Here is a 17,491-nt window from a genome sequence, read left to right as displayed (position 1 = left end):
CAAAAGGATACAAGATCAACCGAAACATTTCCTCTACAAGCATACAGAGTGTAGCCCTAGCATAAAGTTTAAAGTCAGGAAATAAGCTGGAAAAATGACCAACACACACCCTCCAAGAAAAAAAAAATCTCATCATAAAGAACTATTATGGTGGCAGGGATACCCAAGGCACAAGCCCCTAAGAAAGAGAATGACTTCAAAACATTTACAAGCAAAGCCTTGAATAGAAAAACAATTTGGGTACAAGTTAAATTAGAATTCCTGGAGAAGCTGAAGTCAAAGAAAGAGCTAAAAATGATTTTTAAAATCAAATGAGAGGGGATAGCTAGGTGGCGCAGTGGATAGAGCACCAGTCCTGAAATCACCTGAGTTCAAATCTGCTTTCAGACATTTAACACTTCCTAGTTGTGTGACCTTGGGCAAATCACTTAATCCCAATTGCTTCGGGGGTGGGGGGGTGGGGGGGGGGGGGGGGGGGAAAGGGGGGGGGAATCCTTTAGAATACTAAAGGAAAAAAATAAGAAATAAGAGTTAGAAAATGAAAAAAGCACCTAGCAGGGGTCCTCAAACTTTTTAAATAGGGGGCCAGTTCACTGTCCCTCAGACTGTTGCAGGGCCGGACTATAGTAAAAACAAAACCTTTGTTTTGTGGGCTTTTAAATAAACTTCATAGCTCTGGGTGAAGGGGATAATCGTCCTCAGTTGCTGCATCTGGCCCTCAGGTCGTAGTTTGAGGACCCCTGCAAGAGGCTCAACATTTTATCTAATGTGAGAATAGCTTGCTAGACTCCCTACTATTCTTCCTTTCCACCAATCTCTTCCCAATCATACATGTGATAGGGGCTATTTTCTAGAAGAGAGATTATACTTTCTTGGTGTATCCTAAAAAGGCATAATTAGGAGCAATAAGGGAAATAAGCAGAAATAGATTTAGACTTTATGAATGGAAAAACTTTCTAAAAATTACAATTATCCACAAGTGGAAGGTTCTGCCTAAGGAGGCTGTAGTCACTAGAAGACTCACAGTAAGGATTTGTGTTTAAATCCCACCTCATACTACCTCTGTCCTTGGGGCAAGTTTCTTCATCTGTAAAATGGGGAAGTTGGACTAGATGGCCTTTGAAGTTCCTTTGAGTTCTAGTTCCATGAACTAGAAACTGCTGAAATTCCAAGTGAAATTTTGCAATTCTGTGAACTGCAGAGTTGTTTCTTTGTCTTTGTGCTTGGTTGTTTTTATATCTCTCCATGAGACCCCTTACTGTGAACAAACTTGAGCTAAGGCTAAATAAGTGAGGCTAGAGACAGGCAGCAGATGCTCAGTGGAGTTTGTCCTTTTCTACTCCACATGCCTTGCACTCTAATCAGTCAGTGCATATGGAAATAGCTGGAGATAGAGGAAAAGACCTTTGAAATTATAAGAAAACACAATTCATCATAGAATGTTTGTTTCATAACTAATTTTTCAGGAACTATTTGTGTGTGTGTGTGTGTGTAGAATACATTTACCATAGCAGATCAAATTAGAAGTCTTGCCTCCTCAATATCCTGGGTTCTTTATCCAAGAATCAAGACCCTCTAACTGCAAGCAAAATCTTTGGTACAATGGATCTATTTCATCTACCAAACTATCATTCTATATCAACCAAACCCAAAGTGATTTCACTATTGTATTAAGGAACTTTTAAAAATACCCTCTGTGAACACATTTTAAGATTAAATATCCATTTAATCTTGAAATAAAAATAACTCATTTTATCTAGCACTTTAAATTCCTCAATACAATCCTTTGTGGCAGGTAGCTATGGTATTGTCATCCTTATTTCATATATTTAATCATTGTCCAGAAAACAAAATGTATTCTAGCTTGACAAAGCTTTCAAAAGTTATGACATTCTGTCATTTAAGATATAAAACTGAACAGCCTTTCGTTGTCTGTGACTCAGACATTGCTTACATCCTGTGTTGGTGGTTTCTTGGAAAAGTGTTTACTGCAGCTGTCAATACTAAGATGTTTTATAAGAGGTATGACAAGCTGAGATCTGATTACAGCTGTGTCTGCAAATATTGGGAAAGAGCACTAAGTATGCTATTAGTAGAGAAACTATTTTAGAATGTTTATGTAAATTTGTCAAATTGAGTTGGTTTTCCCTATAGTCCTTGGATGAAAAAGATATTTTAGGAAATCACTAGCTCTTGGAAATCTCTAATTTTGTAGCCTATTCTTTAAAAGATTTAATAGAAAATGAATCTTCATTAAAAGTTACATGGGAATTTAGGGTAAAGGGTTCATTTTCATAGACTTGAGAGTAGTAATTCCTAGAATTTTGGGAGGAATCCAAAACAAATCCTATAGTAGCTACTAAATTATACTTACTGAAAATATATAATTTTTCGCCAATAGTAGTCATTCAAATATTAAATATAATAAAACCCAGGCAATGTAAGATAAAGGCAAGTGAAAGACTTTCAGGAATTGAACAGAATGAGCCGCTATTATTACTATTATTTTTGCATCAAACATCTAACTGCTTGAAAGAGGGCTTTTGAAGTTCTTCTTTTCCACCCACCCCCACACACTATCCCCAGTCTATGTGTAATTCAAAATCAGCAAAGCTCCTGACAGGCACTTTTTAATCAGAAGAGAGGGCAAAATGTTATAGGCTACAGTTTGAAAACAAGTCTGAGAGACGGCTATAGTCACCAACAAAGATTTTGAAAGACATGAAAAGCGAAGCAATTAAAAACAAAACAAAACGCCGTTCAGTCATTGCCACACCTGTAATACTACGGTTCTCAGCGAGTTCTGCAGCAGAAGCGCCGTTTATGACCATTACTGGTTGCCTGTCAATCTGTTCGCTGCAGTAGCTTGGGCTATTTCGGGACATTCCGAAGGGGCAATAAGGCCATAGAAAGACCCGGATAAGCCTGGCTGACGCTGCCGGGAGGCGATGGTCTTTCTGGGTGCGACGTGGTTGTAAGGAAGGGGGGAAACCGCTCCGTCGGGGTCTGGCACTGATCCCGAGCATTCGCGAGGGGCTGGAGGGAGGGGGCTGGGGGAAGGGGAAAGCGCAGGAGAGTCCGTAGGACGGAAATAAAGTGGCGCAAAAGGGCAGATAGCTGACCAGGCGCGTCCCTTCTCCCCGCGTGGAGCCCCAGCGCGCACTGACCCCGCGTGCCTCGCCGCCCCCAAGCTTCAGCGCCGGCGGGGGACCGGCCGCTGTCCGCGGCCCCGCCAGGCCGCCTCGCAGCTTTCCCGCACTGCCGGCAGCCTCCTCCCGACGTCCCCAGGGCCCCCCGCCCAGGAAGCTCCGCCCGTCCCGGGCTGTGGCCCGAGCCCTAGGGATGCCCGTGGGCGGGGCCGGGAACGGAGGGAAAGATGAGGGCCGGCGCCCTCTTCCAACATGGCGCCAGGGGAGTCGTTCCCACTGCTCTCGCCCGGCCCCCGGGTTCCGGCTCCGCGCAATTTGGTTCCGGAGTAAAATCTCCCCTTACTCCTTCCTCCCTCTCCTCTTCCTCTTCCTCTTCCTCCCTCCTCCCTCTCCCGCTCCCTCCTCCTTCCCTTCTCTTCCTCGCTTCCCGGGGCCGCCGGCCCCGCCGCCGTTGCCGTTTCTTGGGAACGCTCCAAGCTTGGAGCCGGCCACGGGCAGACCCTGCCCAGGCCCCCACGTAGCTCTGGGAGGGAGTAGCGGCTTCCTCTTCCCCAGGGGTGCCAAAGCCGTTCCCCCGAGTCGTGTCCCCCTCTCCCCCCTGCGGGCTGCCTCCCAGACCCCGGTCTCAGCGGGAGGTCGCACCCCCCGCTCCCCCAAACTCCGGAACACTCCGCACCCCTTCCCTCCTGGGAGCCTGCCGCCCCACCTGCCCACACGTGTAGGGTGACCACCGGGCTCCCGCTGCTCAGACAGGGACTCGAGGCAGGCTGTGCGCCCCGACCCTTCCCCTTCTCCCAACTCTGCATCAGACCCCAGCAGCCCCCCCTTCCATCTTCCCAGCCCCCATCTCTCCACGATTTCCTCCGAACCCTATCTCCCGACCTCCCACTGTCTTCCTTCACCTCTCCTTCCTCCTCCTCCTTCTCTCTGCCTATTCCTCTCTCCATCCTTCTCCCCCCTCTGCCCCCCACCTCTTCCTATTCATTCATTCCCCCCATCCTTCTCTTTCCCACCCTCCGCCCCTTTTCCCATTCTCGGGCTCTTCCTCCCCATGCCTTCCAGAGGGGCAGGGAGCATCTTTCTTCCACCCCGCCCCCAAGGATGTGAGCCCAGCGGTCGGGAATGCTGTGGCTGGCCCTTGGCCCTTCCCATGCCATGGAGAACCAGGTGCTGGTGATTCGAATCAAGATCCCAGACGGCGGAGCTGTGGACTGGACAGTGCACTCTGGGCCTCAGTTGCTTTTCCGGGATGTGCTGGTGAGTGGTCAGCCCCCGATCCAAATCAACCCCAGTGAGACTCCTCCGAGCGCAGCATAATGTTTGTCCTTTTTAAAGATCAGGTGCTTGGAGGATTCTCCAACCCCAACACACTTCCTTACACTTATTTCTTTTAACTGATGGGCTTTAGAGTAGAGAAGGAACTAGTTTTATTTTTACTTCATGGGTTGTCCCCTAAGATGCTCAGAATACTTTTTCATCTAGAATCATAACTTTACAGGAATTGTCTTATAAATTGTTCATTTTAACTAATGTATTTTACTTCTAAGTAAACTGAGGCCTAAAGTAGTTAAATGACTTAGATAATGTTAGTCCCAGCAACTTTGGAAGTAGAGTCCAGTTTCAGAGAGCACCCTTACTTAACTCAGTGAAAAAAGGTAGAGGATACAGTTTTCTAAGAGATTCATCCTGCGTATTCATCATCTGTACTTAGTTTGGGGCAACACATACCATTGATTATCTAGAAATACTCACTGGCTGCCATTCCATTGATGAATTAGCTGTATACATGACCACTGTATGTCTTTGATGCATCATGAATATTATCAATGCATCATTAATGATTGCATCATTAACATATCAATGAATATAAATATCATGGAATTTATAAATTGAGCTTATGGTGTCAAAGATTGGCAACCTGCATAGTTGGTTAAACCTTGTATGATTCAATCTTTTAACTATCGTTTGTGGCAATAGCATTGTCGTGGAAATCTGGAAACCTAGATTCTAGTTCTTCTGACATTTCATGTGTGTGTCTTGACCACTTTTTCTCATCTGTAAAATGATTAGACTGTATTAGCTCTAACATTCTGTTATTCTGACTCCTTTTGAATAGGCCTTTAAGAGGCTTACCCATACTAACTTGGCCAAGAAATATCCGGATATTTGTCCTCAAAGTTTTCCCCTTTAGGTTTATAGATCCTAATCATGGGAAATGTTTGCCTGGGAGAACTGTATCTTTTAGATGTTAAGTGAGCATGTATGTACGGGGCATGATGGGGTAGGGCAGAGAAATAAAACTTGGTGGGAAATGAAGAGATGTCTGGTCTAGGTTCATTTTAAATGGAGGCTCTGACAGGAGAAATGATAATCAGCAGGAGAAGAATAAATGATTACTTCAAAATTGGTAGGTAGTATGAGCTTTGGTGTTAGGGATAATAATCATTATAACAAGTGAATTTTAAGCTGGAAAATTTGTCCTTTGAGAAAATATACATAAAATGTAATTTCATTTCAGTAATTCAACAGATATTATCTATTATATGAAGATTATTAAGTGTAAAGTTTAGCTAAGATAGGGAATAAGACATGCCTTAGTATTTAAATGACTCCATGATATCATGGAGTAAATGGTTAACCTCCAGTGGTGAAGGTTATAACTTATAACACTTTCTTCTAATCTTGTATAATTCTTTGTTTTTAAATCCTTTGCAAAGGACGTACCCAATGTGCTGAAGCCTCCTCTTGGGTCTCATTAGATTTTGTGGGTATCACTGTAGCCCTCAAGCTGCCAGTTACTCCTTGATCTCACTATGGGACCAGGACCTCTTCTTTTCTAACTGTATAGTTTCTTGATATCTATTATGCCACTTCTTGGATGTATGGCATCATTTGCAGGGTGCTTCAGTCTATGCCCACTTCAAGTTTCCATGGTTCATTAGGTCACCAAGAATTTTGATTCATTGGAGAAAGATCCATAGTCACAGAGCATCACTGAAAGACAACAACACTGCCTGGGGGGTGGCACTGAAAGACAATTTGTGTGTAGTTTGGGGTAAAAAAAAGGGGGGGGTTACTTGGGGGTCGGGAAACATATGGGGTTCCTGAAAGTACCATACAATTATCCGAGTGTGACTTGGCCTAATCTCTTTCTGTTCAATTTCTGGGCTTAGCTTACATCTTTCATCTACAGTGTCTGTCCAATAATGTACTAATAAATTAGCTCAAGGAGCTGTCATAAATAGGACAATAGGAATTCTTCCTTTTTTTTTTCCCTGTATGGATTGTTAGCAGTTAATCTCATTAAAGAAGCTTTGCAATATTCCAGGACTTGATGCAGTATAGCAAATAAAATTAATAAAAGTAAGGCTGCTGAGGTATATGGCTCTGAGAAAAATCCTTTTATTATCAGTGATGCCTATAACTATTGTAAAGTCAAGACTGTAAATATCAGTAAAGCCAGAGACCCCGGTGAAAAGGAGGAGACCTTCTTTATTGATATACAACAAAGATGAAGTCTTGTACGATTAACTATAGTAAGAAAAGTGGGTTAGCATTCAGGTAAGACAACTCATGGTCCTCTCTGATAATTAAGGAATATTAATTCTTTTGTGGGACCTATCTGCATCTTCTCTAATCTATGCTTGAGAATCAAAGCTACTAGATTTGCTTTCTCCTTGGAAGAGATTAAAAATTGCCCTGATTGCACAAGAACAAGCAAGGACAGGTGACATAATTTTGGGTGATAGTGTCAAGATAATTTGTGTGTGGCTTAAAGATAGCAAATAGATGTTCTAGGAATTACCTGAGAGATATGTTATGAGAGATAGTTATGAGAGATAACAACTTTTCTTTTAATCATAACTTTGACTCAGAGGAAAAGCTGAATTCCTGAGCTCAATTCAAGAACATAGAAAGGTGACTTTAAGTAGATTAACTGATTCTTTAATCAGTTATAATATGAAATCATACAATTTAAAATCAGCTATAAAGTAGAATTAATTTAAATTTCTCACAGTATAATTACATCCATAAGTAGGACTAAGACTGCCCTCTGTAGACATCTCTATTCTTTCTGGACTCTACAAAGGACATTATATATGACAACAGTAACATTTGTTTTGCATCTCATGTGACATTAAGAGTAAAAGAATGAACAAAATTACCATTTTGTTGCCTGTATAAAGGAATCCTCCCCTCCCCCCAGGCAATTGGGGTTAAGTGACTTGTCCAGAGTCACACAGCTAAGAATTATTAATTATATGAGGTCAGATTTGAACTCAGGTCCTCCTGACATCAAGGTTGGTGCTCTATCTACTGAGCCACCTAGCTGCCCTTATAAATCTTGTATGATGTTCACCCATGCCTGGGAAACACCTTGTAGGAGAACTTTTAAGGCTGTTTTCTGCTCTACCCAGTTAAAGAAGTTTGTTTATAGTAAAGAAGTTATTCACAACAGGAATTATTTTATTCTCCACAACTTCCAAGTCAATTGTGTAACTATGACAAACAGAATCACAGAATCTCAAAATTGGAAGAGACAACAAAAGCCCACTGGCCTAATTCAGACTTTATTTTTTTTCCTTTTCTTTCTTTCTTTCTCTCTCTCTCTCTCTCTCTCTCTCTTTTTTTTTTTTTTAATATAGCTTTTTATTTACAAGTTATATGCATGGGTAATTTTACTGCATTGACAATTGCCAAACCTTTTGTTCCAATTTTTCCCCTTCTTACCCCCACCCCCTCCCCGAGATGGCAGGTTGACCAATACATGTTAAATATGTTAAAGTATAAATTAAATACATATAAGTCTACATGTCCAGTTATTTTGCTGTACAAAAAGAATCGGACTTTGAAATAGTAAACAATTAGCCTGTGAAGGAAATCAAAAACGCAAGTGGATAAAAATATAGGGATTGGAAATTCTATGTAATGGTTCATAGTCATCTCCCAGAGTTCTTTTGCTGGGTGTAGCTGGTTCAATTCATTACTGCTCTATTGGAACTGATTTGGTTCATCTCATTGCTGAAGAGGGCCAGGTCCATCAGAAGTGATCATCATATAATATTGTTGTTGAAGTATATAATGATCTCCTGGTCCTGCTCATTTCACTCAGCATCAGTTCATGTAAGTCTCTCCAAGCCTTTCTGACTAATTCATACTTTAAAAAGTCACTAATATTTTCACCAAGTGGTTATTTAGCCTCTGCTTGAGGCAGGACCCTCTACTTCTTGAGGCAACTTTTTTCATTTTGGGATAGTTCTAATTGTTAGCAATTTTTTCCTTGCATAAACTTACCTGTCTCTTTTCAACTTCTACCCACTAAAGCTATCGTATCTTCCCCAGCAAATTGTCTTTTCTCCAGAGAAAATTTCCAGTTCCTTCAAATGATCCTCAAATGGCCCTTCACTATCCTGGTTTCCCTTCTTTTTCCCTTCCTTGTTAATGTCCAACTTAACATGTAGCCTCAGATTGTATTACCTTTTTTTAGTTGTTATATTATTGACTCATATTGACTTTGCAGTGCATTAAAATTTCCAAATTTTTTACAAACTTTTTAAATCCTGCCTCCTTTACCATGTGAAGGTGATTGTTTTAAGCTTAAATTCTTTTGTAGAAAATAATTTAAGAAATTTGCTTCTCATATTTTTATCAAGGATGCCCTCAACATCAGTGTAGATCATTTTTATAAAAAATTTGTAAAGATGAAAAAATATAGATCAGTTATAGCCCCATCAAGCTATCAATCAGCATTTACCAAGTGCCTACTATGTACAAGCATTGTGCTAAACAGTGGGGTTACAAAAAGGCAAAAGACAGTCCCTACCCTCCAGGAACTCAAAATCTGATGGGGGAATATGACAAACAAATATATAAATAAACTATATAGAGAACAAATAGGAAGTTATTAGTAGAGGGAAGGCATTAGGATTAATAGGTCTCAGGAAAGGCTTCCTGTAGAAAGTGGCTTCTTAATTAGGATTTAAAGGAAGCCAAGAGGCACATGTCAGCATTCCAGGCATGGGGGACAGCAAGAGAAATTGCCCAGAGTCAAGAGATGAAGTGTCTTGTTCAAGGAGTAACAAGGAGGCCAGGATCACTGCCTTGAAAAGTGAATGTCAAAGAGTAAGATTAAGAAGACTGCAGAGGTAGGAGGAACTTAATTTATGAAGGACTTTGAATGCCAAACACATGATTTTGTATTTGATCCTGAAAACAATAGGGAGCTACTGGTGTTTATTGAGCAGAAGAGTAACATTATTAGGCCTGCACGTTAGGAAAATCACTTCGGTGATTTAGTAGCTAAAATGGAGGATTGATTGCAGCAAAGAGAAGCCTGAGAAAGGTAGATCCATCTAATGAATGATTGTTTCTTTTTGAAAATCAATCATCAATATATATTTTTTTAAGACCAATATTTTAAAAAGCAGGTTTAAATTTATTATGTAATTATGTACTTGACCAAGTAGATATCCTCTTTGTACTTTTGTTATCTTTATATCTCCATGTCTTTAGGTAGTAAATTGGGGACCAAGGTTAAGAGCACAAATATGGTTCCACCATTGTCATAATGAAAATAAGTTTATTTTACTCTTATTTTGTTCAGTTTTTCATGTTTGTTACCCTTTTTTCAGTTTCTCCTATAAATGTTTTGGGGATGATGTGCCTTTTTTGGATATGATGCTAATTTTTCAGAAAAAAGTGTGTGTGTGTGTGTGTTTTATGTAAACGTGTGTAGATAAATGTAATTAATGGTAAGTGAATTATAAGAAGTATAAACTACAGTGCTTCCTGAGGACTGATGAGGAAAGCCTTTATTGACATAGATATTTGAGGAAAACTTATGGAGGGAGTAACATTTGAGTTGAACTTTAAAGGCAGGGTGGATTTTGGCAGGCAAACAGAAGGGAGGAAGTTGTGGTCATAATGGTGATATTGTTAGCAAATTAATGATGGTAGAAATACACATCACATATTCTTGGGACAGATTGTAAAATTTGGAAGAAGGTAGTATGAGGAAGTCCTTAAATGGCAGGTAGAAGAGAAGTTGGATTTTTCTGAAAAATGAGTAGATCACAGGATAATAGATCTAGAGCTAGAAAGGAGTATAAAGGTCATCTGGTCCAGTCATTGAGGCTCAGGAAAATTATGTGACTTACCCAGTGTCACATAAGTTGTGTCAACAGTGAAATTTGAACCCAAGTCCACCTCTGACCATAGAGTCACTGTGTTTCCACAGTACCACCCATTTTCTTCTCTCCTTCTTTGGCAAGGAAATTGGAGTTAAGTGACTTTCTTAGAGTCACACAACTATTAAGTATTAAGTGTCTGAGTATAGATTTGAACTCATGTCCTCTTGATTCAGTGTTCTATCTACTGTGCCATCTAGCTGCTGCACCCCCTCCCCCCCACACTTTCTTAAACTTATCTTAATTTGTTAATGGATCATTGATTTTGATTTTTTTTTTTTTCAAACCACATTCTGTCATTCTTGAGCCCGAATTTATGTAGGAATTAAAGACTGGAACTATGATTTTCAATGCCATAAGGAATTCTTGAGTGAAGAAACTTTCTATACCAATGCAAGTCAGCATCTTCTTAACAGTTTAGAAAGTTTTCTCAGGCAGAAATGCTAAATCTTCCCCGTTATGACCCAAATAAATTAAAAAGTAATTGGGAAATATTTCTATTTTTCTATTTGAATTTGAGCCACTGCCTTCATATCTAGAAACAGGCTTTGAAGCCAGTTTGTTATCTACTATTCCTTGTTGTTTCAGCTTATATGCTTTCAAGTTATACTTTGGCCAGGTTGTTTCCATTTTGTATTCTTCTTCTTCTCACCATCGTATATCTGTTCTGGTTAGTGTTTATGTTGATGGACTCATGATGTACTGGACTCATGCAGTCACTATTTAAAATTTTTTAGTCTTATCTGTTATTTACAAATAAAAAGATGCCAAATTTTTAGATCAACTACTACAGAAGTTATCTTTTACAACTTTTGAATGATTGATTGGATAAGTAATAAGATTCCGTTGCTTTTCCCAGGTCATTTAAATTCTTTATTGACACACTACAATTGTAGTATCTTAGAAGATACAATCTCATTACAGAATGATTTTGAGTTAGATAGCTTTGGAATGTTCCGGTGTTCTCTTAAGAGCTTTCACTAGCCTGACAATACCTTTTATACTTTATACAAGGTGAAAGGATTTGATTCTTCATACCAGAGCTGTTGTTTTTTTTTTTAATAATATTTTATTTTTTCCAATTACATGTGAAGACAATTTTCAACATTAATTTTTTGAAAGATTTTGAATTCCAAATTTTTCTCCCTTTTTTCCTCCCAATTGTCCTTCCCAAGGCAACAAGCAAATTATATATGTGCAGTCATGTGAAATATTTCCTTATTAGTCTGAATCTGTTGTAATTTTTCTCCTCTTAAGAGTAAATTGTGGCCAAGAAGTAATATTTCTTAAAGTCTAAGGTATCATAATAATTTAAGAGAATTTTACTTTATTGTGTGAATTAATTTTATTAGTATTTTATTTTTTCCAAGTACATGAATGTCTATAGATAGTTTTCAACATTCATTTTTTTCTTTTTACTTTTTCTTTTTTTGCTGAAGCAATTGGGGTTAAGTTACTTGTCTAAGGTCACATAGCTAGGAAGTGCTAAGTGTCTAGGCCAGATTTGAATTCAGGTCCTCCTAACTTCAGGACTAGTGCTCTATCTACTGTGCCACCTAGCTATCCCACATTCATTTTTGTAAAATTTTGTGTTTTAAAATTTTCCATATTTGTCATGCCATGCAAGAAAAATCAGATCAAAAGGGGAAAAAAACACATGAAAGGAAAAAAAAAGCAAGCAAATAAACAGCAACAAGAAAAAAGGTGAAAATACTATGATTTGCTCTATATTCCGTCTCCATTGTTCTCTCTCTGGATGTGGATAGCATTTTCCATTCCAAGTCTATTGGAATTGTCTTGAATCACTTCATTGTTGAAAAGAGCTAAATTGATCATTACATAATCTTTCTATTGTGTACAATGTTCTCTTGGTTCTGCTCACTTCATTCAGCATTAGGTCATATAAATCTTTCCAGGATTTTCTGAAACCAGCCTACTCATTTTGTTCCATTACCTTTATAGCCATTCCTCAACTGATGGGCATCCGCTCAATTTCCAGTTTCTTGCCACAACAAAAATATTTGTAACAAACATTTTTTTTGCACAAGTGGGCCCCTTTCCCTCTTTTATGATCTCTTTGGTATACAGATCCAATAGAGACATTGCTGGATCAAAGGCATTCATGCACAGTTTTATAGTCTTTTGGATATAGTTCTAAATTGTTCTCCAGAATGGTTGGATCATTTCAGAACTCTACCAACAATGCATTAGTATCCCAGTTTTCAAACATTCCCTCCAATAATTATCATTATCTTTTCCTGTCATCCAAGCCAATCTGAGAGATAGAGTGTTTTAGAGATGTCATAATTTGCATTTCTCTAATCAGTAGTCATATAGAGCACCTTTTCATATGGCTAAAAGTTGATGGATTTCTATTGGCAGTCAGAGAGTTGTAGGAATTCCCTTTTTGTCAGTGCTGGTCCTTCATGAAAGAATTCATGAACCCGAAGAGTTTTAAGTGGCAAAAATGGAAGTTTATTGTTGGATGAGAAGTCAGCTTTGCTAGAAAAACTGACTTCTTCAGTGGCAAAGTCCTATTAGGGAAATGGAGGCTGGCACTGAGAAGCAGACAGGAATGCTAGCAGGCAGTTAGTTATGCCCTACTCCAGACTTCTGCAAGGATCAGCAATTTAAAAATATCCTTTAGTAGGAAGATCTGAGGCTCAGGTTTCAGGTTGAAAAGAAAGCCAAAGTCCCCAGGCCTAGATCTCCAGTTGAATGGAAATCACTTTTTAAAAGCTTCTGGAATGTGGAATTCCCTGAAAAGGGTCTGCATCAATGGGGTAATTTGCCTTAGAAAAGGCCCATCCAGAAGGATATGTTCTCATAGACTCTCTGTGGAGAGAGGGGGTAAGGGGACAGGAATCAAAGGGGACAGAATTTCTGAGTGTTAATTTTACAGATCAAAAGGGAACACAGTTTTACACCCCCATCAAAGTGACTTTAATTTCTTTTTCTGAGAAGTGTCTGTTCATATCCTTTGATCATTTATCAATTGGGGAAATTACTTTTATTCTTGTAAATTTGAGCCAGTTCTCTAAATATTTTAGAAAGGAGGCTTTTATCAGAAAAACTGGCCATAAAATATTTCCCCCAGCTTTCTGTTTCCCTTCTAATCTTGGCTGCATTGGTTTTGTTTGTGTTAAGCCCTTTTAATTTAATGTAGTCAAAATTATTATCCATTTTGTTTTTCATAATGTTCTCTAGTTCTTTGGCTATAAATTCCTTCCTTTTCCACAGATCTCAGAGCTCCACTGGCATGTGGGTTAATTTTTGAGAAAAAATTGTGTTGTAAATATAATCTTGTTATGCAAATTGATAAGACAGTAGAGTAATATATTAACTTTAGAAGAAAGTTGCATTCATTCTGCTAAGTGCCACATTTCTGAGAGACTCTAAAAACAGACTTCAGCTAGCCTGCTGGCTGGTGATAGAATTTAGGATTAGAATCAGGAGGCATGCATTTAGTGTTAGAATCTGGCATTTAGGGTCACAACCAACTTCCTACTTTATCAGAGACAACTGTTTTAGTGCTTAACTAGATTGAATTAAGCTGTGAGTTTTACAAAGATTGAAAATATTTTTCCTGGGCTTTCTTATTCATTGAAGATGAATTGCCTAAGACTCCCAAAAAACTATTTTAATGACCTAGAAAAAATAACAACAAAGTTCATAGGTTCAAATGACAAAACAGCCAATTACTTTAATAATCTAGTGTTTGACACACCCAAAGACCCCAGCTTTTGGGATAAGAACTCACTCTTTGACAAAAATTGCTGGGAAAATTGGAAATTAGTATGGCAGAGACTAGGCATTAACCCACACTTAACACCGTACACCAAGATAAGGTCAAAATGGGTTTGTGACCTAGGCATACAGAATGAGATTATAAATAAATTGGAAGAGCATAGGATAGTTTACCTCTCAGACCTGTGGAAGAGGAAGAAATTTATGACCAAAGAACTAGAGGTCATTATTGATCACAAAATAGAAAAATTTGATTACATCAAATTGAAAAGTTTTTGTACAAACAAAACTGATGCATACAAGATCAGAAGGGAAGCAATAAACCGGGAAAACATTTTTACAGTCAAAAGTTCTGATAAAGACCTCATTTCCAAAGAATATAGAGAATTGATTCTAATTTATAAGAAATCAAGCCATTCTCCAATTGATAAATGGTCAAAGGATATGAACAATTCTCAGATGAAGAAATTGAAACTATTTCTAGCCATATGAAAAGATGCTCCAAGTCATTATTAATCAGAGAAATGCAAATTAAGACATCTCTGAGATATCATTACACACCTGTCAGATTGGCTAGAATGACAGGGAAAGATAATGCGGAATGTTGGAGGGGATGTGGGAAAACTGGGGCACTGATACGTTGTTGGTGGAATTGTGAATACATCCAGCCTTTCTGGAGAATGATTTGGAATTATGCTCAAAAAGCCATCAAACTGTGCACACCCTTTAACCCAGCAGTGTTACTACTGAGCTTATATCCCAAAGAGATTTTAAAGAAGGGAAAGGGACCCACATGTGCCGAAATGTTTGTGGCAGCCCCTTTGTAGTGGCCAGAAATTGGAAATTGAGTGGGTGCCCATCAATTGGAGTATGGATGAATAAATTGTGGTATATGAATACTATGGAATATTATTGTTCTGTAAGAAATGACCAACAGGATGATTTCAGAAAGGCCTGGAGAGACTTACACGAACTGATGCTGAGTGAGATGAGAAGAACCAGACGATCATTATATACTTCAACAACAATACTATATGATCAATTCTGATGTACATGGCCCTCTTCAACAATGAGATGAACCAAATCAGTTCCAATAGAGCGGTAATGAACTGAACCAGCGAAAGAACTCTGGGAAATGACTGCGAACCACTACATAGAATTCCCAATCCCTCTATTTTTGTCCACCTGCATTTTTGATTTCCTTTACAGGCTAATTGTACACTATTTCAAAGTCCGACTCTTTTTATGTAGCAAAATAACTGTTTGGATATGTATACATATATTGGATTTAACTTATACTTTAACATATTTAACATGTATTGGTCAATCTGCCATCTGAGGAAGGAATTGGGATGAAGAAGGGAAAAAGTTGGAACAAAAGGATTTGCAACTATCAATGCTGAAAAATTACCTATGCATATATCTTGTAAATAAAAAGCTATTAAAAAAAAAATGAATTGCCTACATGTGGACAATTAAAAAGATGCCTAATTGTATTCTTTCTCTGTTTCAGGATGTGATAGGCCAGGTTTTGCCCGATGCAACAACTACAGCATTTGAATGTGAGTATGGCTTATATACTTTCTTTTTTCTTTTTTCTTCCTTTTTTTGTATATTTCTTTCTGCAGTAATTCTTCAAAGGGTTTATAGCTTGTGTTACTTTTAAAACTGACAAATATAGAGTATTTATGATCATCATATGGTACATTTAAATATTTATAAATTAATGCAAGTTTAATGATGATACTGAACTGAGTAATATTTTCTTATTTAATCACATCTTGAGTGTGCATATTTCTATAATATAGCTTTAATTACCAACATGACCTTTATCTGCTCTTGCTTCTTACTGGAATAATATTGCTGGAATAAATGAAAAGTGTAAACTACCTGTAGGCTGATGAATATTGATTAAGAGGTTTTAATCCATTGTAGCTTTTAAAAACTGCAACAAAGTGGAGCTTTTAAACAAATATTGAATAGACTAACAGTGTTGCAGCTGGCTTCTTTGGGGCCACTAGGTGGTGGCAGCAAACACATTGGTTCTTTAGATTCGACTCAGCAATTGTCCTGGTTGGGGCAGCAAGAGAAACAGAGATTGGGCACCAAGTAGGTTCCTAAGAGGACCAAATTTAGGTTCTAATTGAGGTAAACATGCTCCCCAGAAAACTAGAGGGGCAAATGCAGAATAGAGCACATCATAGATTCTAGATAGAGCGAGGTCTAAATTAAGAAGTTCAGAGAATGATGGTGACTATCATTGAAAGGCCTGGATCATCTTAGAAAATGATTTTATTTGCTCTTAGATTATATTTACTATTATATTTATTCAGTACTTCTTAATCCTTTCTGTTGGTTATTTGAGCATCCAAACCTAGCAAAGGTTCATTTCATAAACATATTTTCAAGGCTTACCCATTTCTTCAGTTGGGAAAAAAAAAATTTATATCTTTAAAAATGTATATCAACTTTATTTCTGAATTTGACTCTTTCCTCATTCAGTGTGTACTCTCTTGTAGCAAAGAATAAAAAAAAAATTCAACAAAATTACATTTCTTCCTTTTTTTTATTCGTGTTAGCTTCAGACATGTTGCTTATACATAGATGTGAAAACCTTACATAAAGAGAAATTATTTTTTGCAAATTTGAAACATCATTCTGAGAATAGCTTTCACCAGATCCTATAAAGGGTTTATGGCCAAAAATAAATATGAAACCTCTGTACTAGACCATGTTGACTCCTTGATTTTGTATTACCTGCCACTTTGAATGATACAAGCTCATCTTCATCAAAGATGAATTCAAGTTAGAAGTTGAATATACGGTTGATTTATGTGTAAGTATGATTTACTGTGCTTATTAGAAGCAAATATGTAAGCTTTCACTCAGGGGTTTGAAATCAGAGTTATGAATTTATATTTCCTTTTTGACATTTCACCCTGAGGCATTAGTTTTAATGCTGAGGCTGTACCTTAGCAACATCTTGAGGTTTTAGGTCAGCGAGACACTTACTAGTCCTGAACGAGTCACTTACCCTCCGTTGCCTTAATTTCCTAATCTGTAAAATGGGGATATTAATAGCATCTATCTCCCAGGGTTGTGAAAATCAAATGAGGTAGTAACTGTAAAGTTCTTAGTGTAGTGTCTAGTCCATAGTAAAGATTAAATAAATAGTAACTATTATTATTATTAATTATATTTACTTGGCAACTAAAAAAAGTCTGTTTTGTGTTAATTAAGTGGTCATTTATGTGGAACATGGCAACCAAGCAGAGGAACACAAAGTAACTTGATTTACTTGGCTTCCTTGCATTTAAAGCCCAGCTCTAAAGGGGACTCTACTGCCAATTCTATTGCTAACTTACTGTGTGATGCAAAGAAAGTCATTTAACATGTCTGGCCCTTTAT

At 38.2% G+C, this 17,491-nt stretch overlaps 1 protein-coding gene across 7 annotated transcripts in view; it reads left to right on the top strand.

Annotated features, from left to right (window-relative positions):
* The first annotated feature begins 3,527 nt into the window (after positions 1-3,527).
* MAP2K5 (mitogen-activated protein kinase kinase 5) overlaps positions 3,528-17,491 on the top strand; it is a 301,668-nt gene continuing 287,704 nt past the window's right edge. For 6 of the 7 annotated variants that reach the window (XR_004232393.1, XM_012543497.3, XM_023498214.2 and 3 more), the window contains exons 1-2: positions 3,528-4,406; positions 15,597-15,645. Coding sequence is in view for 5 of the 7 variants with exons in the window: in XM_012543497.3 (XP_012398951.1) it covers positions 4,272-4,406; positions 15,597-15,645 (184 nt within the window). In the remaining 2 variants the exon portion in view is untranslated. The remainder of the gene's footprint in view (positions 4,407-15,596; positions 15,646-17,491) is intronic. The other variant, XM_031955328.1, reaches the window with a different exon arrangement.

This window comes from Sarcophilus harrisii, chromosome 2 (assembly GCF_902635505.1).
Source record: "Sarcophilus harrisii chromosome 2, mSarHar1.11, whole genome shotgun sequence".
NCBI lineage: Eukaryota > Metazoa > Chordata > Mammalia > Dasyuromorphia > Dasyuridae > Sarcophilus > Sarcophilus harrisii.
The sequence above is the reverse complement of the archived record's forward strand: the minus strand, read 5'-3'. Positions and strand labels throughout refer to the sequence as shown.